Source organism: Syngnathus floridae, chromosome 3 (assembly GCF_059516105.1).
Source record: "Syngnathus floridae isolate MCC-2025c chromosome 3, RoL_Sflo_1.0, whole genome shotgun sequence".
NCBI lineage: Eukaryota > Metazoa > Chordata > Actinopteri > Syngnathiformes > Syngnathidae > Syngnathus > Syngnathus floridae.
This window is the reverse complement of record NC_142415.1, coordinates 18597282-18623399: the sequence shown is the minus strand read 5'-3', so window position 1 is coordinate 18623399 and position 26118 is coordinate 18597282. Positions and strand designations below refer to the sequence as shown.

Sequence of the window (26118 nt, the reverse complement as noted above, 5' to 3'; positions counted from 1 at the left end):
TTTCAAACCCGAGGCCAGGAGGCGCGTCCTCACCGCTTCGGCCCAGTCGTCTTTCCATACGTTAGCTAAAATACGGTCATGAAAAGCGGCAGGATCTATGCGTGCCGTTCCAATCTACTGAAGACCAGTTTTGCTGACTAAGAGAAAACGGCAACATTGTGGAAAGGTCACTTGGTAACTTTTGTGGGTTTATTTCTTATTGAATGATTTTTAAGTTATGATTCAACTATTTTTATTTTTGTATTTACTGTTAGTAAAAAAAATGTATGAATGAGAAATTATTTTCTTTAAAGCAATTTTTATTGCATTTAAAATGTATTTATTATGTGTATAGTTACGATTCAACTATTTTTATTTTTGTATTTACTATTAGTATTTTTTTAATGAATGAAAAATTATTTTCTTTAAAGCAATTTTTTATTGCATTTAAAATATATTTATTATGTGTATAGTTACGATTCAACTATTTTTATTTTTGTATTTACTATTAGTATTTTTTTAATGAATGAAAAATTATTTTCTTTAAAGCAATTTTTATTGCATTTAAAATATATTTATTATGTATATAGTTACGATTCAACTATTTTTATTTTTGTATTTACTATTAGTAATTTTTTTTATGAATGAGAAATTATTTTCTTTAAAGTAATTTTTTATTGCATTTAAAATATATATTTTTAATCTATTCAACTTGATTGGATATTTTTAAATTTGATCAACCATTTTTTTTCAAATTGCATATTTTTATGTAATATTTAATGTTCTTATATTTTTTACTGGGTATTTATCGACTACATTTCATACTTGGTCCAGTGATGACTTTTTTTTTAATGACAATTTGGTAAAATTCAAACAACTTGAAATCCTCCACATTAAATCAAGGGAGGAATAGTTCCTCCCTGTGTTGAAAGAGGAAGCTATCCTCGTCACAGAGCTTCCATTGAGCCTTTGGCCTCAATACGTCTTAATTGCTTTCAGTTAATGCGAGAAGCGTCGCACTGGAGGGATCGACTTCCCCTCCACTGTCGCCTCCGCTGTTGTTCGGCATCGCTCAGCGTGGCCGGGCGTCTAGACGCCACTCGATGGCGGATCAATCACAACACCCATTTGCCAATTAGGCACCTTGTGCTTTATAAATAAACACATCAGTGTCACAACATCCTCAGCTTCCGCTGGATCGCTGTGCTCGGACATAACATCATATTTCATTTTGTTTTATGATACAGTATCATAGTCACAAACAAGGCTGTACAGCTAGCAAAACTAAGCTAGCATTGTGAACGCATCAGTGTTTTATTTTTGGAATGTACTATCAATTAAAAATTAAATCAAAGAGCCTTTACTGTCGTGTTGATGAAAGGATGTACAGTGCATAGTTATTTTTATCCCTGGATACATCTTGAAGTAATTGAATAATTTAAGTATTTTTTTTTTTTAAACTGCCAATGAATACCTGCAACACCTGGCCATTTAAGCCAAGCCCACAACATCATTAATAATGCAAAGAAACAAGCCCGAGGTCCCCATTTGGTTTCATCAAACCTTCTGTTCTTCTACTTCATACTGAAATAACAAGCGTCGGCTGACATCTAAAAAGTGTGCAAACAGCCACAGTAAAGATTTCAAAGCGTATTTCATAATTGATGAAGGGGAACTAAAAGGAGAAAGTGAGTTGATATGATCGTACAACAAGTCTTGGCACAACACCTGACAGAAGCCTGCACGCTTGGTAAAGGTTGAATGTTGCACAAAAAGACATGAGCATCTATTTTTTGGGGAAAAAAAAGTTTGATCCGTTATGGCGTTCCTCAGAGATCAATCCCTTTCCCACTTTTGTTTGCTTTTTCGTTTGAGTTTCCGACCTTTTTTTTTGTAATAACAGGACCTTGCAGTTGTAATATCACAACTTTTTTTGCGAGGTGAGGAAATTGGTTGTGCTGTTGCTGTAAGCCTCTTTGCAAGTAGCAGTTTAAGAATGTCACGCTCGGGAGAAGCAGATGCCTGTTTACCGCAACGATGTGCTTGACTGGACGACCTCCTGCGGAGCGTACTTGATTTCCCCAAATAGAAAAAGAAGGGGGAAAAAAGAGCTTTTTATTGACTCCGTATTCCACCCAAGTGTGCTCTACGAGTTAGTGCAGTCAGTTGTCAACTCAAAAATATCAATATTGCAAAAGACAGAACCACTTTTCCTTTTTAATAGAGACGTTTCCCCCTTACACACACGCACACAAATACACACGCAAAACATGGCATGAAAGATATATCGAAACATATTCTTTTACAAAATAATTTTTTTTATTTGTAACGGCAGGATTTTATTGTCAGAATATTACAAATCATTTTTAATTAGGTCAACATATTGTGAATTTCTTTATTTTTAATTGGAAAATTATTTTTGAAAAAAAATTCAAATTATTGTTAATATGATTCAAAGGGCGTTCTGTCAATATTTTTCCCAGAGTGAAAATGACATTAATTTCTATTTTTAATCCTCATTGAAGATAGAATTTTTGAATGGTTTGATTAAATATACTACGATATACTTTCAGGTTTATTGTAATTCACACTGAATGCAATCCTCGTATAGCCTCAAGGGACTATTTCATTTCATTTGACCGAAAATCTAGTGAAGGAAGCCGATGGAATAAATGTGCGGAAATAAAAGTGATTTTGTCCACGTAACGCTCGTTGAAGCTCATCACAGAGCGAAGCCTCGTCACATTGGAGTGATGGCTGATGGTAGCTTCATGGTGCAATAAACGGGCACTGCCTTCAATTCTATATTGTGGATGATTTGCCCATTTGCAAGCTAAATATATATAAATATAATTTTTTTATTATTTTTTTTACGACACCTGGTGACGTCCTTGTGCCGTCTTGGCCTAGTAACAAATGAGGGAATGGATGGTGCAGGCTTTGGGGCAGCGGCTGGAAGCCCACGCATTGTATATATTCCTAATGAGGCAGCTCCATGTAGCCCATGAGGTCCACCGGGCACAGAGAGCACCAGATGTCGCCAGCTAGCTCTTTCCAAAAGCCCATCTGCCGCTCGTGAGCGCAGTCAATACTCAGCTACCGCGAGACAGCGCTGACACGCTTTTGCACCTGCATCATTAAAGCATCACTGCCATTCAAGAGGTTTTATTTGTTTCTTCTTCTTCACGAAGAAAAACAACTCCTACGTACGGCAACCTTTCGGACGTGACCTCCCCGTGTGAGAATTTTTTTCCCCCGCTTGCCTGCACAACACGTGCTAATGAAGAACCAACGAATAAGCCTTTGCCGCTCGCGTATTGTGACTCACCGGGGAGTCACGCAGGTCGCCCGAGCCGACATTGCAATACGGCCGCCTTCGCCCGACACCCCTCGCCACCCCCGCCGAAGATGAGACGCTAACGAATTATTGAAGAGGAAGGAGATGAGAATCTAGACCCCGGAGTCCAAAATGCTTTGGAGAGGTCAGAGCGTCCAGATGTATCGCCATGGTAACCGTAAAAAAAAGTAGCAATAAAGCAAGGGAAGAGGAGACCTTGTCATAAGTGATAATTGTCATCTACTGCACTTCTGGTCAACATATATCTATCCGTACATCCATGCAATATCATATAATATAATATAATATAATATAATATAATATAATATAATATAATATAATATAATTAATATCATATAACCATCCATCCATCCATTTTCTATACTGCTTGTCCCCAATATATTATAATATATAATACTTGTTTATAAAATAATAAATGCTTTTGAGTTTTTGGAAAAAAAAACTGATTGCACAAAAATCAATCCATGACTGTAAATATTTTTACGTTTGTATTCTTAAATATGCCAATTTTCCAGATGCTATCGAAGGAAATGCATCAGGTTTAAACCTTCAAGTGTCAGAAGCAGAAAAGCATTTCCACGAAACCATGTTCTTCTCGTTGCCGTCTTTTCTATCTCACTCCCGTCACTCGCCATGGTCTTCCATCGACGGCGTGGAAAGTAACTCCTTGCAAAACATAAATAAGCGGCCCACATAATCTCCTCCAGATTGCCCTATGTCGCAACATACTTCTTTCTCGGAAGCCTCATTTACATTCAGTGTCCAAGGCCCAGTTGGATGGGTTTTGTTCCTGCTCTTTCAGCAGAATACCTACAAGAGGTGGGCAGGTGCACCAACTATTGTGGCTAGAAAACAAATATATGCAGTATTTATAGTATACACACGTTGGATTAATTAATCTTGAGAGTGAAAGTGATTAAACTACAATTTTTTTCCCACTAAAAATACCTTATTGTGGAATATCTTGAAGAAAGCCATTTTTGACCTGCTGTTGTGATCACACTCAAAGTGGTGCCAGTGTAGTACTTTAAACGCAATTTTCTCCCACGATGGTGAAGCACGAACAAGTGAAGAGCATTTACTCTCAATTGTCATCAGCCGCCGCTTCATCAGCGTGTCCGCCTCGCCGTTTAACCCAAACAGCCCGAAAACCAGCCCTGCCTTCAAACATCTCGCGACCTTTAAGGGACCGCAAATGCTGAGCTGCCATTATGGCTAATAATCCTTCATTAGAGAAACCCCCCCCTCCCTCTGGAAAACTGTGTTGATGCCAATTCAAGGCAGCTGCCAATGCTAAAGAGCTGCTGGCTCTTTGTGTTTTGTAATCGGCACCATGTAAAGATATTATGTCATTGTTTTATGGTATAAAAGGAAGGGATAAATCATCTCATTTCATTCTGGAGAGAATCCCAGTTGTGTTCCTCGAGGATACGTAGCAGATCCGTTTCCAAGCCATTTCACTTTTAAAGCTTCCCAAAAATGTAACATCCAAGGTCAAAGTCGTCCATGTTGTTTGGTAACAATTTCCAACCAATCTTCTTGTGGCTTTTGGGTGTTATTGTTAAGGGATTGCTGTTCAATCTCCAATTCTTGCCAATTTTCAAGCCATTGGTACGACTGGGAATAGAAAGAAATCCATCGGGGGAGGCTTCTATTTAAGCGATTTCTTGATTGAGCATGTCTGGAGGTATTTGCACTATGGGTGTGGTCAGCTCTCCAAAAAAATGTGATTCCCTCTCCCGAGCATTTCTCCCGGCCAGGATATGGATTGCATCACTCGTATTACCCTGCACACTCTGATTACGTTGATAGATGCGGTGCAACCTATCCAGACACATCCAATGTTCTCCGCTTCTCACCGCCTCAGCACTTTATATCACTTTTCAGAATGGTTATTCACGGTGATATTGTCAAGGTCAAGTTAACTCACCGCCCTCAGCCTTTATTTTGTCTCACCCGACGTCAGTCGCTGTCATCTCCCGCGGGAATTCGCCCAAGGGAAGCGCCGCTGGGAGAATATGCTTTTAGTGCAGAATAAATCAATTCTAAAAGGAGGCTTTCGGATCATGAAATATGACACCGTCGTTCCATTTTTATGCTTTTAGTTTAACAGGGTAGGTGTGTGTGTGGGGGGGGGGTAATTATTATTTTTATTGTAATTCTCAGAAATCAATAGTGATGGTCATTGATTCATAAAGCAGTGGGAGCGATGGGAGATTTATTTATAACCCGCCTGTATGTGTGCGATAATTGAGATAATGCAAATAAAAAAAATAAATAAATAAAATGTACATAAATAAAAAATGAAAATAAAAAAATGAATCAATTAATTAATAGATAAATAAATAAATTGATAATCATTACCTCTGGCCATGTTAAATAATGAAAATTTAATACAAATAGAAGGAAGGGAATAAGAAGAGGGAATAGAAATAATCTGTATCAGAGTCAGACTGTGATAATGGAATTCCTAATAATCGGTTCTGAGGTCACACAGTTGGCATTTGAAGTCAAGGAATCCATACTAAGGTCAAACTGTCACTGGAAGTGGAACAAGATGGAACGGAATAGAATGGAATGAAAGGGGTGGAACAATTAATCCATTCTTGTTCCGATTCATGATAACTGTGATAATGACTTAATCAATTATTGCTTTTTTTCCCCAAAGGATTGTCCGAGTCCGCTGATGTGTAGTCTTTACGCCCTTGCCCCCCACCCTGCCTCTTTAGTTTTTCCTCATTGTACTGGTGAAATCAAAGCAGGAGGTCAAAATGCTCTTTCTTGAAGATACGGAGTTGATGTTTTTTAGTTTCATCCATCAAATGGTACGGTCACTTCCTGTGCTTGTTTGGAGCTAACACATTGTTGGGAAGAACCCAATGTGCTCTCCACTGGAGCTAAAGTTCTGCAAAGACACCTTGGGTGTAGATAGGTGCAGAACATTTGCGAACGTGAGGAAATGACATTCCCCCCCCCCTTTTTTATTATTAAAGGTGAGCACAGGTTCCACCGAATTGTCACATTTGTTACTCACATGGTGCGGAAGAGCGGGCAATGAATTACATGCGGGGAGTCAATTGAATGGCAGGCGAGGAGAAGGATGGACGTCTGATGACATATTTATAAGTGCCGCTTACTGGCAGATGGGGAGTTACGCCTCTCCGGAGTCTTCCATCCCGGAAATTGAAATGTTCTGTTGTTTTTCTTGAGCTATTTAAGGATGCATAGATCTCACATTGAATGCCAAAACTGGACACTAAGGCCAATTTTGACCAAAATCGGTCGAGTCTAAACATCTCTGTGTGTTACGGCGTCCGGAAATGGAATCGCACAAGTGTTTACGTGAGGAGATAAATTCCTCTTACGTTGTATAATTCATTCTGCTTTGTGAGGGCATCCGGGCTTATCGTATAGTTGGTCTGCGCCTGACTGAAGTGCAACTAAATTGTGGTGAATAATTCAGGAAGGTAGGAATGAACGAGCAGATGGAGGGGGTTCTGTGACTCGCGAGCCGAGCCGGCAGCAGGAGCGAGGACTCTTTGGTCTCCAGGTGAGGGGTCTTGCTCCCCTTTCAGGAAGCAAGGCAGAAATGTGCATTATTTAAGCACAGGAAGTTACTGTTGGATGGGGATGGGTGAGCAGTTGGCAGTTGAGCCCTGGAGTGGGAGGCTAACAGAAGCAGCAAACAGAAGGCGGGACCTCGGAGAGACGGAGGACAGGCTCGGAGGGCTGGATGGCATCAGACTCAGAATATCAAATCTATGGCGGTGAACACAAAAAGCCAAGGCATGGACATCTGCTATCATCTGATGTTTGCACGCGTTTCTAATGACGCAAACGCATACAAACGGGTGGCTAATTGGCCAGCTAAAGTAGCTAAGTGACGCATACAAACAGGTGGCTAATTAGCTAGCTAAAGAAGCTAAATGAGATCAGACGCTCTCACGTGAACCAATGAGGAGGAAGTGATAAGACTTTTTCCTCGTATGGGCGCGGCTGGCTAATTAGCTAGCTAAAGAAGCTAAGTGCGTTAAGGTGGCTAATTAGCTAGCTAAAGAAATGAGTTCAGACGCTCTCACCAATGAGGAGGAAGAGATGAGAATTTGTTCTCGTATGGTCATGGGTGACCTGGAACCGATCCCAGCTGACTTTTGGCAAGAGGTCGGGGGACACCCTGGACTGTTTGCTGATTGCACATATGTAGCAATTCCAACTGTCCATGACCTCTGACACTGGACAATATTGGCGTTGCACCATCAAGTGTTGCCGTGGAGATGCTTTTGGGGAGAACGCGTGGTATTGTGTTCAAGGACTTGAGGAGGTTTCAGTCTTTTGGTGCGAGCTTCTTGAAGAGCAATCATTCTATTTATAGCCCGCTGCAGTGCAAAGAGTTGAGCAGGTCGTGCGGATAATGAGAGAAGCCCCAAAATTCACTGCTGGAATAATCATAAATAGAGCTACAGTCGTAAAAAAAAAGATATATATGTATATCGCCATAAAACGTGCAGTAAAGCTGCTGTACGCTTGCAGATTTGTTAGCCAGGTTGAGTCAATTTGACGCAAAAATATAATTTAATGGGCGGCCTCCACAGAAGGGAATAAAGATAAGCAAATAATAAAACCAAACAAGCTGACACCCCTTGGAAAATCATTTTTAAATCCTTAGTTACCGTAGCTTCATAAATATAACAAAGGGGCATATGTGGACTTAAATATAAAAATAATTTATCGACGCCGTTATTTTTCTTTTATTTCGACCAAGTATTAATCATTAGGGAACTGCTTTGTTATTTATTGGCGAGTATGTAAATACACAAAATGAATTTGTATGCAGAATCACTGGAGTTTGAGCTCATTGAGCAATAAGTAATATATAATAAAGAAAATAAATTTATTTTCTTTATTATATATTGCAAAAATGCTAACATCGTGCCGCTTATGTGTGGCCCAGTTAATCCGTGTAACTATATTTAACATGTCAGTGCTTTTTGTCGTCTTTAAGGGTTCTTCTCTGATAATATTAGATAAAGTAGCATAATAGAGTACATTGCAATGACAGGCGGGGGAAGTCATTGTCATGCTTGTTGGCAGGGATGCTAATTGGCTCAAAGAAAAGGCCAGTTGGAGGAGTTACATTACAGCCATAATTATCTTTCTATTTGGACTCACCGCCTACGCACTTGTCCAGTCGCTTTCCACTCGAGCACACCGTAAAGAGGATCAGGAAGTTTTGATCTCACCGAACGACCAGCATCCTCATGGTCCGATTTACGTTGTTTCAATCTACTGATGTTATTTCGCATGCATCAGAGAAAGTAGCCGTGTGCCCGCCCGCTCAAGCTGTCCGTCACTCAACATTACAGACGGTTGTCTGTCTTTTAATGGACTGTCGAATGGTCTCACCCGACTTGGCACCTTAATGGCCCCCTTAGTAGCAGCTCGGCTGACGTGATAATAATGAAGGATCCCTATCCCGCCACTTTTGGTGAGTTCCGGGATTTTACCCATTGCGGGAGATTATCAATTTGTTCGTTCCTCGTGTTTGATTTCCTCAAGCAAGAAACGGTTCGTTTGAGTGACGGCAATTTGAAACTTTATCGAGCTTTTTACTAGGCACTCACTGTTACGTAACTTATTGTACGCATGAAGACTTTAGTGTTCTATCGTTTGGCCGTGTGGCTTTTTTACGATTACTGTATATACCCTTGAATATATTTTAGTGTGGCTATTTCACCTGGATAGAATGGAACCGATCAACTTGAGTGATGGATGGTTGGAATTATATAAGTGGAGGGGACGAATTGACAGATTGGTGAACAGACGCATTTGGTTGGATTGATAGTTGGGCGGATGGACTATTAGTTGATGGATCGATAAATACACGACGGATTGATGGAGCGAAAAGATGGATGCTGACTGACAGGGAGGTTGGTAGATGTACAAAAAGGGGGCACTAAATAGAGACAAAGGTCGGGGCCGGCCCTTATTGCTCTGATAAGTGTTTGCTAAAGATGAATGACATCATCACTGTCACTTGCTGGAAGCTAGCAGGCAAGCAGATTATAAATCCCGCCCATTTTTCCTCGCTCGTTTGGCACTTGCATGTTGTTAGGAAGGAGTATTATGTTGTTGTTCTCTGTATCCTCCCAATTGGGATTCGGTCAAGCATGATTTTTTTTTTTTAAATATACAGCTCATTTTCCTGAAACGTTAAAAAAAAAAAAAGATTGCAACCTGTATTTGCGAAAAAATAAATAAATAAATAAATGGATCGATCGATAAATAGATTTAAATTTTGTTCTTCAAACTATAAAATGATTTCTTTTAAAAATATACACCTTGTTCTAGAAAAAAAATGCAGCTCTTTTCTCAAAAATCTAAAACTTTTTAACAAAGTGATTATAACCTTGTAAGATTTTGAATTTTTTCATCCAAAAAGTTTTTAAAGGAAAAATTCCACTTTAACCTCCCGCCAATTGTTGCATTTCACTCATCGTCACTAAGCCTCTCCTGCAAAGTGTTTAGCATATCATTATTTAAAATTCCATTTCATTTCATCAGGCAGCTTGTTGACTTTTGCACTGCTAAAAATAAAATATCTATGATGTGGATTTTAAAACATGGATTGCAATCATGAGCCATTCTTGTCAAGAGAGCCGCGCTACAAAATTTTTCCCGCCAATGAATGGACCATTTTGCAATGAGTCCTTTCAAAAAGGAACAAAGAAAAGAAAAAAAAAAAATCCCGCCGAGGATATTAAAATCTAAGGATATTAAAAATGCCTCCTATGGGGGACATGAGAAGCCGGCTACGAAGTGGAGAATTTTAATAACAATACAATATTGCTCTGCCTGTTCATCATGATAATAATAAAAATTGGGACATTATTTATTGCTTTTTGGAAGCACAGCATGGCTCAATGAAGAGACTTTTTCCAATTAGTAACCTCAATTATTCCAAAAAAATGAAACAACGGTGGACTGTCCTGAATGACAAATTTCTCGATGATAATCATCACTCAATGGATTAAAAATGGTTAGCAATGACATTATGACAGACTACTAGTCATAAAAATTTCAAATAAAACTGATGTCACATGACACACACCCATTGGCTGAACTGACTTCTCGCAGTTTGAATCACGTAATAGTCCTTCAAGTACTTTTATACCCCTTTAATGCACCTTCTCCTCCCTTTAAAGTATTTTAATACACAGTTAAAGGCCTTTCCGTGGCTTAAAGATAGCGAACGTCCTTTGAATTAATTTATGGCCGTTGGTGCCAACTTTGCCCCATTTTACACAAGTCACTATCTTATAAATGAAAAAATTATTAGCCCAGAACTGGAATGCATGGAAAATGTAGTTAGGGCCAGACTTTTTTTTTTTTTTGTCATTTCCCAGTGTGTGTAAAGGGTAAAGGTGCACTGACCTTTACCTGATGGATTGTTTTCTCCCAAATGAAGACATGAAGGAGGCGGGGAGGGTGATGGAAGAAGGTGCGCACATGCATGTGTGTGTGTTTTGTCGACGTGTGTGTGGTTGGTTGGTTGGAGGACCTGGAGATGCGCTTCGGCTCTGCTATGTAATTATGTACTCCTCTATTGCCTCCCCTCCAATATCTTGGCTTCTCTCCCCCGGTTCTCATTCTGCTGCAAACCCACAGATGAGCCACAGGTGGTGGCAATCTTGGCTTGTCCCACTACACTACACACACAGACACACACAGACACACACTGGAGGGGCAGAAGGCAGGCGGCTAATAACAAAGCTTTACCTCTCAAATGAGAACAAACATACCCGCATCCATGCTGTGCCTCTGCAGGATTGCACAGACACACACACATAGAATGTTTTCATGCAGAAAAGTATAAACAAAGACACACAATTTTAGCCATGACAGCATGGATCAAGAAGCCAACACCTAGTATACGTCATCACTTGCGTGCATGTGTGTAACGTCGATGTGAGTGTGTGTGTGTGTCTGCTGTGCACCATCTGCCACACACGCTGTAGGTATGTATGATCGTCACTCATAACCTGTTAGCATTTGGACTTTTTGCCCCCCGGCAAAAACCGAACTAGTGAAAAAGAGTTGGCTTAAAAGATGTCGAATGTATTTCAGGAAAAAAAAATCTGAATTTGTTTTGCAGGTTTTTTTTTTTTGCTTCAAGGACTTGCAGAATGCAAAGTGAGTGATGCCTTAATCGTGTTGCTATTATTTGAGAGTTGAGAGAAGCAAGGGCGAGTTGAGATGAGGTTCTACCTGTTCCTGCAACATTTTATTTGTCATCTCACAAATATGGCCTTTCATCAATCAGGTGAAGAAAAAAAAAGAAAAGCCAGAAAGGTTATGTGAGGTGAGGCATTCAAGGTCTCCATCTATCTTGGATGAATTCCAAAAGCAACTAGTGCGAATGAGAGCAAGGCATCCTGACGGGACAGCCAGCTTCACCACGCGTGGGCGCCCCTTGCTATAATTTTTGTTTTTTTCATGCTTTCTTGGCAGCTCCTAAGTGTGGATCCTGTTTTATATGCACACGCTCACACCGAAGACGCCATCTGTTGCCGTATGACGAAGCGGAATTATCAAACGCGCCATTTTTTTCATTAGTGGTCGTTCGTTGCTGGGTTGCAAGTCTTTAATGGGACTTTGCGGATTTAATCATAAAATCATCACATCAGTTAGAGGAATCGTTAACGCGCGTGAAAACAATATAAAAACAACAGCACATAACATCATTCATCCAGAGCAATGTCATTTAGCAGCATGGTTGAGGAAAGAAGGAGGCAGAAAATGAATTTGCTAAATTATTCTCAGAAAATAAAACCAATACGGCAAATAAGGTGGATATGATTGAAAATACAAAATGAACAGAAGTCCAAAACCAGTATCAAACGCTAGCAGCTTGGCTTCAACATCGAAAGCTAACAAAAAAAACAGCTACTAAATCCAGGATGGATTCTCATTAAAAACTGCAACTAATTATAAAACCAAATGAAAACTTTATCGATCAGCCTTGTTCGTATTTTGTCAATTGTAATTCAAAATAAATAACTGTAGTTAAGTTTGGTTGCTACAGCGTGCTAGCAAATTAACAGTTAGCGTGTCAGCAGTTGATCAGCCCTCATTTGAACTGCGAAATAGCTAACTTTGGTTGCTACAGTATGTTAGTAAGCTAACAGTTAGCATGTTTGCAGTTGATCAGTTCTCGTTCGAACTGCAAAATAGCTAACTAAAGTTTGATTGCTACAATATGCTAGCAAACTGACAGCCTGTTAGCAGCTCTCGTTTGAACTGCAACCTAAAAAATGGGATAAGATTTAAAAGCACTTTATGGAAATAAAAAGTAAAACTATTCCGCCAAGTATTAAAATTATTCACAGAGTGGTCTTCTCGTTTTGGTTTGCCGCGGTTCAATTAGTATGCTCACTCAGCGGCGTCCCTCTTGCCACTAAATGTTTTTTTAATTAGTTTAATAAGGTCCACATGCACACCAGCGGGGGCCTCGCTTCCGAATTGCCGCACGCCATTTAGAGTTTCAAAACCACACCCGGCGTTGCATCACGTCGATGCAACTTTCCTCAGGTTGGAAGGCAAGCAACACCAAACAGCAGGTGCCGTTAAAAGTGTGACTGGCACTCGGGGAGCTTTAACACTACTTGTCTCCTTGACGACTGCCGCAGATTTCTGGGATCGATGATGTGAGCTAAATAAAGGTTGAGGAACAGGTGAAGCAAGTTGGAGGGAATCATTGCAAATAAAACACTTTGGTTTGATGCATTTCACTGAAGTCGATTGGCATGTCCATCGAAAATAAAGCCACAAAAGGGTTAGCATGCTAAAAAAAAAAAGATTTTTGGGCCTACCGATGGATATATTTTAGGCAATAAAAACGGCAAAAACTGTTGCTATGAATGCTGCAAAAAAAGAAACATGCTAACATTAGCGCTCCTCTTGACCAAAAACCATCCTGCTTTTAACGTAGCGCCGTATTATTTTGGGCTAAGCGGGTTATTTATTTATTCATTACCTGACCAATCCCCGGCTGACCGAGGCTCCTGGCTGTCAGCCTGTGGCCTGAAGCTGAAGCTTTAATAACCTTTTAAGTGTTTGTCATCAATAATGCCTCATACGCTGCTGCTGCTGCTGCTGACATGATGCACGACGCTGATCCATCACGCTATGTGGGTTTGTGGGCCGCCGTCATTAGGAGGCGCCGCAGCCGGACGGGCCCGCCTCATTCCCCTTGGCTGTTTGCTTTGAAATTGTCTCTCAGGATGGCAATCACCTGACTGTCAATCATCATCAATAAAATATTCGAGTGACATTCAGGAAATGGGGCAAAAACAATCCGCAAACTAATTTTTGTAGCTTCGGTATCCAGGCATGATTAATCAATTAGGAGTTGGATTAGATTTTGGATAATTTATTATTTTAATAATAATTAATTATAATATAATTAATAAATAATTATTTATAATTATATTAAATAATTATTTTTTATTTAATTTTTTCTAAACGATAAAAGAAACTGATAATTTGTATAAATCAACTGTCAAAGAAAAAAAGTTGCACACCCCCTTGCGGAATTTTGTAATCAAAATCAAATGTGACGATAAAGCAAAAAAGTTCTAGCAGTACGCTTTAAGATGGGGAAAAAAAAATTGAATCTTTGCAAGAAGAAGTCAAGCAGAGAAAAAAGGTAGCTTGGGAGTGACATGATGTGGATGAGAAACCTGAATGGAGGGATGATGATAGAGTGAGAGGCAGCAGAGAGCACGTTGTCAACTTCTCCTTTTCTTTGACTCCCTTGTCGTATTTGGGTCACGTATTGTTACACTCTACTGCTATTCACCCTTTTCTTTATTTATTTGGGGATAACTTTCTTGTGTCTCTTTTTGATCCATGTTGCTCCAGCTCTGTCTCTTGGTGTCATGTCTGCGCTCCTTATTTTCTTGTCCCTCTTTTTTGTTTTGTTTTGCACATTTCAACATGTTGTCAAAGCTTTGCAATTTGACGAATTGCTACTTCCAAAATGCGTTGTCTTTTGAATGTCATAGTAATGTTTGGAAGTTAAAAACAAAAGCGGAATTCTACCGTATGACATTTCGCATAGCTCTTATAGGTCAAACTTAAAAAAATAAAAATCTCTCTTTTTTTTTTTTAATCAGCGTCAAAAGTACTTTTGGGCAAGTACATGTAAGTCCATGTTTAAATGTCAAATAAATTACAAATCATGTAGGAAAAATGTTTAAGTGCCTTGAATTCACGATTTTTAAAAAAATAAATGTCATTCTAGATGTTATTTTGAGTTTATTTTCTGTAAATCCAATCGTCAAATGAATTCAAAACACCAACAAACCAAAATCGAAGATTTAAAATATTTACTTTTGATTGACGTATGTTTTGGTCCACGGACCTTCGACCGGGCTTAGACGGAAACCCGTCACATCGAAATAATGCATGATGACTGGGTGAACGTTATTAGTAATTTAACAAACTAGCATTTTTAGGTCACAAAGTGCCGTCTGCTCATCACAGTTAAAAAAGGGACAGTCTAGTTCTCTTTTGTAACTTTTACTCACAACAAAGAGCACAAAAAAAAAAAAAAAAGCGATCCGACAAGGCAGGGAAAGCTTGCTCGCAAAATAGTCCAAACTGTCCAAACTGGCTGTGTTGATAAAATAAGCTTTAAGTTTTAGGTCAGCAGCATCAAACAGCCAGCAGACGCAGCAGCATAATAATAACAAACACTTTTGGAGAAAGTGTATCTTTAACCTGAAATGACTGACTGCCGAGTCGAAACGTACAAAGACTGGAGAATGAGCTCGGAATGTTCTGACATTCACCTCCACATCGACTGTTTTCCAAAGTCAATTCTTATTTAGTTATTTAGGCTGCAACAGCGGAGGCAGGAAAATAGTTTTTTCGATTGGTAAAGGGGGGAAAAAAAATTTATTATGATGAAAAGTAGCCGTACCAAGTAAAAATGTTCAAGGACACAAAGAACTGAAGCAGATTGAATCGGAATAATGGAGCAGAACTTTGTGCTCCACAATGACGAAAAATACAAGAAATAGGACAATGGTTTTTTTTTTTTAATCAAGTTACTCAGCAATCCTCCGATTTTACCCAACCAATTTCCCAATTTTTGGTCATTTGAAAGTCAAGAAAAATATTCAAACATAGCCTACAAAACATGGACAGAACTTCCTCTGCTAGTCTTGTACTTTGATAAACTCCAATTTGCTGAAGAGAGCCCCAATTAGAAGCACGGGTGATGTTTATTTGCCAAGCATTTTTGCCAACACCATCTAACACGAGTGGACCGTAGCATCAAAGTTATTCCACTGAATAAAAAGCAAGAGCCCGTGAAGATAGTAAAATCATTTTTAATCACCAGTGTATCCCAGCCAATGGGCAGCAGGTAATTATATTATATTAAATGGGCAGAACAACAACTCTTCCACTAGATGGCACAATTTCCCGTATGGATGTCACTTTGAAAACATGTCCTACGATGTCCGTTTTCTGGCATCGAATCAACGGAAATGGAAGTGATCCTACAGTGAGTAGGCACATTGGCTTCCTTCCTGTTCCCCTCCGTCTTCTTGGCGGCGGTCGAGGAACAGAGGGACAACATAGCGTAATGAGCAGGATTACCGAGGGAGCGCGGCGGGAACGGTGTTGGTATCAAAGGAGCGGCAAGACGGCGCGAGATATCCAGACAGCTGGCCTCTTCTTTTATTCATCGCTCGCACGCCTACAGTGACTCAGCTCACTCTCCCGCTGTCAGAGTCTGTCATTCTCCATTAGTAGCTTTGTGCTTCTACTACAAGTCATCTTGCTTCAATGATTGATAGCCGTGCCCAAATGGAGTTTATGTTTAGCGCATTCATTTAGTTACTAGAATCGGACATATGATGGAAAAGTATTTTTTTGTAATGCTCGTATACAAATAATTGAGTCGTCCCGACCTGTTCGAACAAGTAAGCGGAGCTGCCAATTGTGTGACTCGTTCATGGGCAATAGAAGCTAGCAAAGGAGGAGGCTAACAACTTGAGGCTAACCTCCATTACTGCTAGCTTAATGGATGCTAACTGCAACTTTATTCGTCATATAATTAACGGGGTGACACTAATGTGCCAATTCAACTAAATGAGCTTCAAAAGCAATTTTGATGACACCATCCAATGGAACTTCGACGTTGGAAAAGTCTGGAGAAAAATAATCAATCAACATATTTCTAATGTTAATTTTCCAAGTGGTTGTTGGTAAAAGATTTTTTCACACCAAGAGACTCAAGACAGGCGATGGGGCCAAAACGTGACATCCAGAGATCTCGATAAGGTGGTGGGAGGGCGAGAATGCATATCCTGTCAGCCAGCGAGGGAAGAAGAATCAGATGCGGGAGGGGGCAGGATGGAGGAGAAGCAGAATGGCGTGACTGATACCAAGGAGACGAGAGGCAAGAAAAGTGTGCAAATGAGACCTAGTCAGAGTTTGAAGCCTTCTGTCAAGCACTGCGGGCCAAATCTTCACTGACCATCTGGAAGACACGACACAACTTCAGTGAAGAAGCTTTCAAAAGTGTCATCAGCAATGGAACCTCTGAATCCCAACGCCTCCAAAGTCTGACAAGCCACATTTTCAACCAGACCAGTACTTTTTTTTCCATTGCACTCTGATTTTGTTTCTTTGCACTTCTCCTGGTCAGAAACTTTCAGTCGGATCAATTGCTTCGGAAACTTTCCAATTCCCCCCAGACAGAAAGTCCAAATTTGTTTAGTATTCCAGTACACTTGTCTTCGTCAGAAACTCTAGCGTTCATTAGTATTCCATTGCACTTTTCCGAGTCAGAAATTTTCCTAGTCTAAAAATTTCCAGTGATCTTCAGAAAGTCCAACTTTTGTACTTTTCTTAGAAACGTCAAATTCCATTGGTATTCTTTGCACTTTTTTTTTTCTTTTTTTAGAAAGAGCAATTTTGATTGCTATTCCTTCGCATTTGTCTTCTTGAGATGTTTCATTGTGAGCTGCTGTATCGTAAGTGATGGTTTGGTTTTGAAGGATGCTGGTAATTCCCTCCTGAATCTCCAGACGTGTTGCTAATTGGAAGATCCTCCCGCCTCTGACTTGAAGCTGCGAGTCTTTTACTGGAAATGATTCAAAGTGTGAGCCGAGCCTGCCGCTTTTTTTTTTTCTGCTCCATCAGACATCCAACATTTATACACTCCTGGTTGATCCAACCCAGACAAAAGGCCACATGTCTAGTTTGTCAAATGAATCTACTCCCTCTAAGTACACAAACTTGTCCGGAGTGCAAAATGGCGGTCGTGTTTGTGAAAAACGAGACACTTTGATTGCTAGGTTCTTTCTGTCAGCACATAAATGCTACTCCAATTATTTCACGGCCTCTCCGGGCACTGTCAAATTAGCGGCATATCCGAGGCGAACGCGCCGCTCTGCTCACCTTTCCGGCGTTCTCGCTGACAGGCGAGAAGTCTGACACGTCGGAAGCAGAGAAAACGCTCGGCCTGTGCGATCACTTTAAATGCACAAGCCGGTGAATCAGACAGATTCTGACATCGGGTGCTTCGCCTTGGAAAATTTGCGACTCAATTTTTTAGGCAAGACTATTTTGTGAACACAATGGCGGGAGGGGAAAAAAAATGGAAGGTGAACTATTCCAGCTGTCATGGGGTCAGTTGTTGGAATTTGAAAAATTGAAGAAGCGGTCAATCAATGCAGACCGGTGACAATTGCGGATAACAGAAATATTGTGTGAAAGTTATGCAGGGTTTTTATTTTGGGGCTCTCCATGCGTGTCAGTGTTTTCGCTTGGCAGAAGTTTGACATTTTTGAGTTGTTTTTTTTTCCCCGTGGAATAAATACACACATGCAGACTAACACACACACTGACTTGACAGCAGGCGTGTAAAGTGCAGCTCAACCATGCCTTGTTAAATGATAACCTGCGCTCCAGGGGTGCCTGTTGTGTGTTATTTTGGGTCGAGAGGGGGTGTCAGTTTTATTTTTATTTTTTTATAAACACATACATTTGTTCATTAGCACAGAGGCTTAGAATAAACGTTGACAGGCTTCGCATAATTTTTCACGCTAGGCAGGGCTTGTAATGTTCATATTCTTTTGGATTTTATATTTAATACAGAGTTTGCAGTATTGAATGTGTGTTTAAAAAAATATGGCTCTTTTTGAAGTCATGTCATTTTTGATTTCCAAATGTGTTATGAGGCAGTTGAGGTTGCGCCTGATGAATATTTGACGTGACTGTTGGGAAAAAAAGAAAAAAAAAATTACGGATTACTTTTTATCTCAATAGTTGTTTTTAATTTAGATCTTTAGAGCTGCTGCTTAATGAAAAAAAAATATTCCTACTGATGAAATTGCTGCTGAGACAGCGTTATTAAAAACTGTAATTGTTTTTCTAGTAATTGGTCAAAGGCGGCAATAATGTTGAATAATTTTTTGTCATTGTTATTATTGTTTGTTATTGCTTAAATAAAAAAACACAAAATTATAATTTATATTATATTTATACCACTAAATAATTATAACATAACTACAGGCATTTTTTGTTTAGTATTCAAAGTAGTTTGTGTTTTTTCTGGCCGCAGGCTGCTTACATTGTTTAGCTGATCACTAAGGCCATCGCCCGAGGGCAAAATGGAAGAGCGATTTTTTTTTTTTTGGCCAAGATCACAACTTTGGACGAGGGCACGGGGTTGGGGTTGCTGATAAAGAATGATAATGAGGGAGACGCTGAGGCAAGTTTATAGGGGAGCCACGCTGGAGGCTAATCACTTGCTACGGACGAGAACAACGGTTTCTTGCTGGCGGGCATGTTGACCATGAAGGCAAGTCGTGACACTTAACTCACAGACAAGGTTGGACGAAAGATTGACGGCCGCGATTCCGCTTCTCAGCCACAAATCGAGGTGAGCGGGGAGGCCACGGAGGCTTAACTAAGACATTTCAGTATCCCCCATCATGGCACCTTGGGGTGCTCCGTTTATCCGTTGTCTAACACCAGCTTGGTCTTGCGTCAAGCACCACTCGCTCTTCGAAACGCCGATTCGAGTATTTTTTTTTCCCTGTGATTCGGTTACTTCCTTAACGATTGTATTGCTTTCTGTGCTTGTGTGTCAAAGGTCATAAACCACACAGTGCCCGAATAAGATTAGTGGCAATTTAAGAGCCCAGTGTGTCTCGCTTCGCCTGTGCTAATTCACTTAACCCCGATCTCGCAGCTGACACTCTGCGTTTGTTTACGCGTCCCCGCCCCGTCCCAGAAGACTCCTTGTTGCCATGGCAACGTGCCCCATGACTGTTTGCATCCTCGATATCCTTGAATGCACTCAGAGAAGGATCTGTCTGTAAATCAGTTTTTTTCCCATCTGTGTAGTTTCTGTTCTCGAGTTTAATTATTATTATTAAAAAAGAAAAAACCAGAATGACGGTTTTGGATCTATTCAAATTTATATTACTTCCTTCTACGACTGAAATGACCATGAAGTATGGCATTGAAGAGGACACGTTTGAATTGCGTGCAAAAGATTTATGCACGTCGCCTTGGACCGGGGTCAAAGTTCAAAGTATGAGAGCATATCGTGTGATGCTCGCAAGCAGAGAGCGTTTTATGGATTTCTCTATTTACCATGTCCTCTGAGATGCGGTTATAAAAAGAAAGAGATTGCGAGGTGGAGGTCTCCGGAAGGTCAGGACGCTTGCATCATCAGCACCTCAAATAGCCGCCCTCCGACAATGGCCGCAAAATAAAAAATACGGGTGTCTTTGACCTTTCCAAATTGGCTCATTATTTTGGATTGGGAATGACGAAACACCATTTAATTCAGTTATTTGGGTGGAAGGAAAAAAAATGTTTCTTCCTCTTTAATGGGAGATGTCATCTGATGCTGAAGGTGGCCGGAGAAGTTGTGAACAGGTGAAAATTATACCAATCGGTAGGGGTGATGTCACTCTGTTCTCGTGGAGGAGAACATCAAGTGGACTTAGAAAATAATGGATTCTGCCCGGTGACAAAATGGAGTCGGATTTACTTGACACCTTATTTTCTTCAGGGGGAGTCACATGATTGCAGTTTGTACAAGGCAGCAGAGGGCTGTCTGTAAAAAAGTTAGCTTAATCTCATTATTATTATCTTATTTCAAGCCCCCTTTATTCTCCAACAGAATGACTAATGAGAGATTTTGGGGGACGCTACTTGACGGCTGAAGGAGAACGCTCACCGTCTGCGCTACTTAAAACACTTTTGGTCTAACAAGCTCATTATTTCCATGTTGTTTTTGTCCTTTTTGTCCGCCCCTCCTCAAAATAGTTTCTGGATTATACACGTCGCTGTCAGAGGGCTTCAAGTGGAGGAGAAGGAGGGGAGGGGGTAGTGATAATGATGTGGCCCTCGCTAGCATGTCGCACCACCTGCATGAATATTCATGGGATTTTTTTCAGGGCCCCGCAGAGAGGTGAGACTCTCAAGGTTTAATGTAGAGGGCAATGAAGGACAAAGCTCAGGAGCCAATTAGAATTGTCACAGAAGCTTCTGTCAGCAAAATGATTCCACACACAGAGAAAAATCGGAGTTAAATCGTGATTTGCATCTTCCATGTCAGTTTTTTGTAAATTTATTGCTATTTTGCCACGAACACCGGTGAAAATCAATAGCAAAGTTACGCTAAGTGAAATTGACCGGCTGTGAAATTGCAATCAAGCAGACGCTATTACCCGTAACCAAATAGACACTACAAAGATAAATGATGTTTGCAAATCCCACCCCCACCTCCCTTGGAATTTGCTTGAAATTACATTTACCTAGATTACATTAAGGAGGGGAAAAATGCTTCTTAGATTGTGGGAAAAAAAAAAAAAAGCAGGATGACCTTAGCTAAACCCGCTCGGTTGTGTTGAACTTCCCGGCGTGACAAAATACACCCGGCGTCATCAGTTGTTCCGTTAAACACGTTGAAAGGTGAAAAAGCAACAGTCGAGACGAAAACGTGTATAAAAGACGACGGGATGGAGGCGAGGTGTTAAAAAAATAAAATAAAACTCCTCCAGAGGGAAGCAATTAGACCTTGGGAGATTTCAATTACCACCTCGATGGGCCTTTCAAGATCGATAAGCGGCCTTGTATGTTGACGTGATGGTCGTCTGAGGGGCTCATCGCGTTAGCAGACGCTTTTGTAAATGTATCCCCCTCCGCCTCCTCCTCTTTTGTGTGTGTGTGTGTGTTGCTAAATATTTATGTGTTTCATAAACGGCAACACCATGTGATGGATCCGCACAGCCTACATGGGCGATCATTAGGGGTGAGGAGATCAAATAGTACAGCTGAACCAAAACAAGATTGGAAAATATCGCATGGCTCGCCCCCTGCCCCCCCTCCCTCCCCCTCCTTTTCTTCTTTTGGAGCTACAAAACAACAAGCATGCTAATCTAAAAGAATACTGGCGCATTTCGAAACAAAAGACAGCAGGATTTTTTTTTTTTTTTATCGTCTGGGGTTATGTTTATCCACATTTTTTTTCAACTAACATTAAAAGACATACAAAAAAGTCGCTAAAGTTTACCGAAGCATGATTATGGTTCATATTAAAAAATGATGACATCATCAAGTGTAATCCAACATGGCCGCATCACGTCGGGAAGGTTTTGATTGCCCCCCCCCCACTTCCCTTATCCTTCACTCCCACCCTCCATATTGAAAGTGACAAGCCACTTAGGCCGAGGTGTCCACGCATAACAAGATCCTCCCCCCCACTTGCACCCATCAGCAGCCATGTAGGCCCACTTACAACTGTCAGCCTGATTAAATGACAGCTGCTTTTAGGAAATGTTTCGGCTTGTATCCGATAGAGCACAAAAAAAAATGTCCGGTGTAATAAACATCATTGGTTCCGCTTCCTTAAATCTGCCAATAACGTTCCCGCCCGTCGCTATGGTGACCAGTCGACTCAGTCTCCATAGGCCTCAATGGAATAGTTTACATGCTTTTTATTTATCTTTATTCTGTTGTATTCTTTCTCCACAGATATGAAACTTGATGGATCCAGGGAGGTATGTTTGCTCCATCCACACACACACAAATTCACAAGCTCACCTGATATCAGTCTTATATCAGATACGTTTGGAGCACAAAGTTTTAAATCGTGTCCAGAAATGAAATTTCTATTATATTATTTTCACCTAAAAATATTTTGTTTTCAATTATATCAATTTTCTCAAAAAGTGTGAATTTAAATGGGGGTATTTTCTGGAAAATAAATATAAATGTCTCTAAATAGTCATTTCAGGATAATTATAGCACTTTATTGATATCATACGTTGCTCAAAACGTTTTAAAAAGGTTTATGATGATGTTTGAACTTTAGTGTGATTCTTGTACTGTTTTAAAAATGGCAGGGCAAGCATAGAAGAGCAGTGGAGAGCGGAGAACATCTCAGTTTTTCACTATTTGAAGCCTAATTCTATATATAGGGCATTTTTTAAAATTATTATTCATTTTGATGGTGTGTCAACTTCAACAGACTTTTTTTTTTTTTTCATTGACTTAAATGTAGCATCACAATCTTTATCCCAAGTCGTGGACATTTGACTGCAAAACAAATCAAAACCTAAAATGTTCACAATATATTGGAATATGAGAAATGAAAACTATGTTGAATGTAGCCACTATGATTGTGAAGTTTCTTTACACTTCAATACTTCTTTATCCTGCCGTAGCGCCAAGCCTTTCTCATCATCTGCAGGGATGATCCTAGCAAGATCCAGGAAGGACATCAACATCGCATCATACTCGTAAAATTTGTCAAGTGACTTGATGACACCATCAGAACCTTCTATTGAAATCAAATGTCAGCATGCTCAGTGGCCTTGGGCATATTGGTCCACCAGGTAGTTGGAGATTCTAAATGAAACATGCCACTGAGTGTTTATGGGACACCTAAATTATATGATGGCAACACCAGGAAGGAGTTTGGCCACACTGTGGAACTTAGTCAGGAGAATTGTTGCGCAACAGCACCATCTAGCGGTTCATTTAATAACTAAGCGTTGCACTGTGTGACTCATTACAGGACAAAGTTGTTGACGTCATGGTGCCAAGTCCAATCTCCCCCATTCAGTTACCGCAGTTCTGGAAGAGTGAACAGTTGGTCATGGGTGGATCTCAGGAACAGGACTTGGGCTCACAGCGCATCTCCAAGAAGCACCGCAAGCTCCTGAAAACAAGTCCACCCATGCAGCGGACCAACACCTCTCCCTCCTCCTCCTCTTCTTCTTTGACTTCATTCTCGAGATTGTTTCCCCTCCAGCATTGGCGGAAGCTCCTCGGCATCATGGAGAGACGCCGGCAGATTATTAAGAAGATGTGCGCCAAGTACAAGAGCAACGTCTCCAAGACCATCACGCAGGACCAAGTGAGGAACATCTTTGTTGAGGACAAGCACAAGGTCCTCTACTGCCAGGTAGAAAACTCGCAAATGTGATGATACGGTTGGCAAGCTGATGCAACAGATTTTCCTTCCATCATCTAGGTGCCCAAAGCAGGCTGCTCCAACTGGAAGCGGACTTTGATGGTCCTGGCAGGAGTAGTGTCTGACCCTCACAGCATCACCCACGATACGGCCCACTTCGGCAACTTCTTGAAGACCCTGAACAGTTTCGACCGGCAGGGCATCACGCGCCGCCTGAACAGCTACACCAAAGTCATGTTTGTGCGAGAGCCTTTCGAGAGGGTCGTGTCGGCCTACAGGGACAAGTTCGAGAACCCCAACGACTACTACCACAAAGGCTTCGGGAGGCCCATCATCTCCAAGTACAGGGCCAACGCCACCAAGTCGGCCTTGGCGTCGGGCGACGGCGTCACCTTCCAGGAGTTTGTGCAGTACCTGCTGGACGTGCACCGGCCCGTGGGCATCGACATTCACTGGGAACCGGCCAACCAAGTGTGCAACCCGTGCCTCATTGACTACGACTTCGTCGGGAAGTTTGAGAACATGGAGGAGGAGGCCGACCTGCTGCTGCGCTTGGTCGGGGCGCCGCGGAACCTCACGCTGCCCAAATTCAAGGACCGGAACTCGTCCGACGAGAGGACGTCGATGAAGCTCACGCAAAAGTATTTTGAGCGCATCGGCCCGCTGGAGAGACAGCGGGTGTACGACTTTTACTACATGGACTATCTCATGTTTAATTACTCCAAACCTTATCAGGTTTTATACTGATGGATTGGCGTGGCCACTTCTGCAGCTATTCCACATCAGTCGTCTTGTTTGAGGATTTTTTCCTTTGTTTTTACAATCTTTGTACCAGATTACAAGATGCAAAAAGGTGTATAATGCTGCATTCGATTTCTGCTTGACGATAAGCGTACCCCGGTAAAGCCTTTATAAATGATTTTTCAGATTGGTTATGAGCAATGCTTTGTGAAGCCAAAGTTTCTGTCAAGTCAAAATAAATGTGGAAGTAGACAAGAAGTTAATTTGTTTTGATTTTGGGGGAACTGATGCAACATATTTTACTTACATGACACTAAAGATTCTCATCGATCAGGGGCGGAGCTAGACTTTTAACTTTGGGGTGGGCATGGGGTGGCCATGGCTATGTCAGGGGGGTCCATATAACAAACAAAAAAAATAAAAATGAAAATAATTCTACAGAAAATGCAGATTAATATGAATTATATGGTGTGTGGGAAACAAAATGGCGGAAGAATGGAAAAATACCCGAAATAACTTTTAGATGGCGACATTTGGCAATTTCAATTTTAACCAATTATAATATTTCAAACAAATGATGCTCTAACCAAACTTTTGACTAACTCTAAACTTTTGAAATGACTTTTTTTGGAAGGGGGTGGGGTCAACAGACTTTAAAGTCAAATGGGAAACGTGAATTTGCTAAACAGGCACAAAATGAACCCCCCTCTCAAATGTCTCCAGCTTTGTCCCACTCTGGAACTGATGGTAGCATTTTTGTACGTTTATGCTCTTGTTATGTTTGTGCTTTGAAATACGACTCGTCACTTACTTGGGCATCCAGGTATTTATTTACAGGGTACACCGTGTTGCTGTCTGTTTGTGGTATGGTACAGACGTTCCAAAGTGTGTTGGGAGCAGCAATGCAAATCATTATGCATTTCACAAAAACAAAGTAGATTTGGTTCTTTGACAATCTAAGAAAAATAAATAGCGAGGATGTTACTACTGAAAAGTCGGGAGAATTTAGTCGAATTTTGTACAAAACGTTCTGCACTTAGTTTGTATTCTAGTTATTGTATTTGTTTTGAAATCGATTTTATTGGAATGAATAAAGATGAATTGAATTGAGCTGAGTAAATTCAGTTTTTATCATTGAACTAGAATTTTTTTCCAAGCCACACGATTCAGTAGTCAACTTGTTGCTAGGCAGATTTTTGAAGCAAACAATCGCCCAATTGGTCCACAATATAACTCAGTCGGGGGGAAATGCTGTTAATGGCTGCATGTGAATTTTGAAACTGAACTGTCCTGTATTAAAAATAAAATCCAAATTCGCCACTATTGCTCTGTATTCATTATAAAATGAAATTTTTTTTGAGTACACAAACAGAATTATTGCGAGCTACATTTCATGTAATGTAAATTTTCCACTGGGGAATAATGTCATATTTTGAACATGTTTGTTTGTGACAAATAATGCTTAACTTTTTTTGGGCTACAATTTCTTAGTAAATTCTCGCGACAAAATGTTCCATATTGACTC

General features: G+C 40.5%; 1 protein-coding gene across 3 annotated transcripts in view; it reads left to right on the top strand.

Moving 5' to 3' along the window:
• chst8 (carbohydrate (N-acetylgalactosamine 4-0) sulfotransferase 8) overlaps positions 1-25918 on the top strand; it is an 81525-nt gene extending 55607 nt beyond the window's left edge. For all 3 annotated transcript variants that reach the window (XM_088370905.1, XM_088370906.1, XM_088370904.1), the window contains exons 3-5: positions 22409-22434; positions 23454-23843; positions 23913-25918. In XM_088370905.1, coding sequence (XP_088227031.1) covers positions 22409-22434; positions 23454-23843; positions 23913-24599 — 1103 coding nt within the window. In that variant the 3' untranslated portion in view covers positions 24600-25918. The remainder of the gene's footprint in view (positions 1-22408; positions 22435-23453; positions 23844-23912) is intronic.
• Positions 25919-26118: the final 200 nt, after the last annotated feature.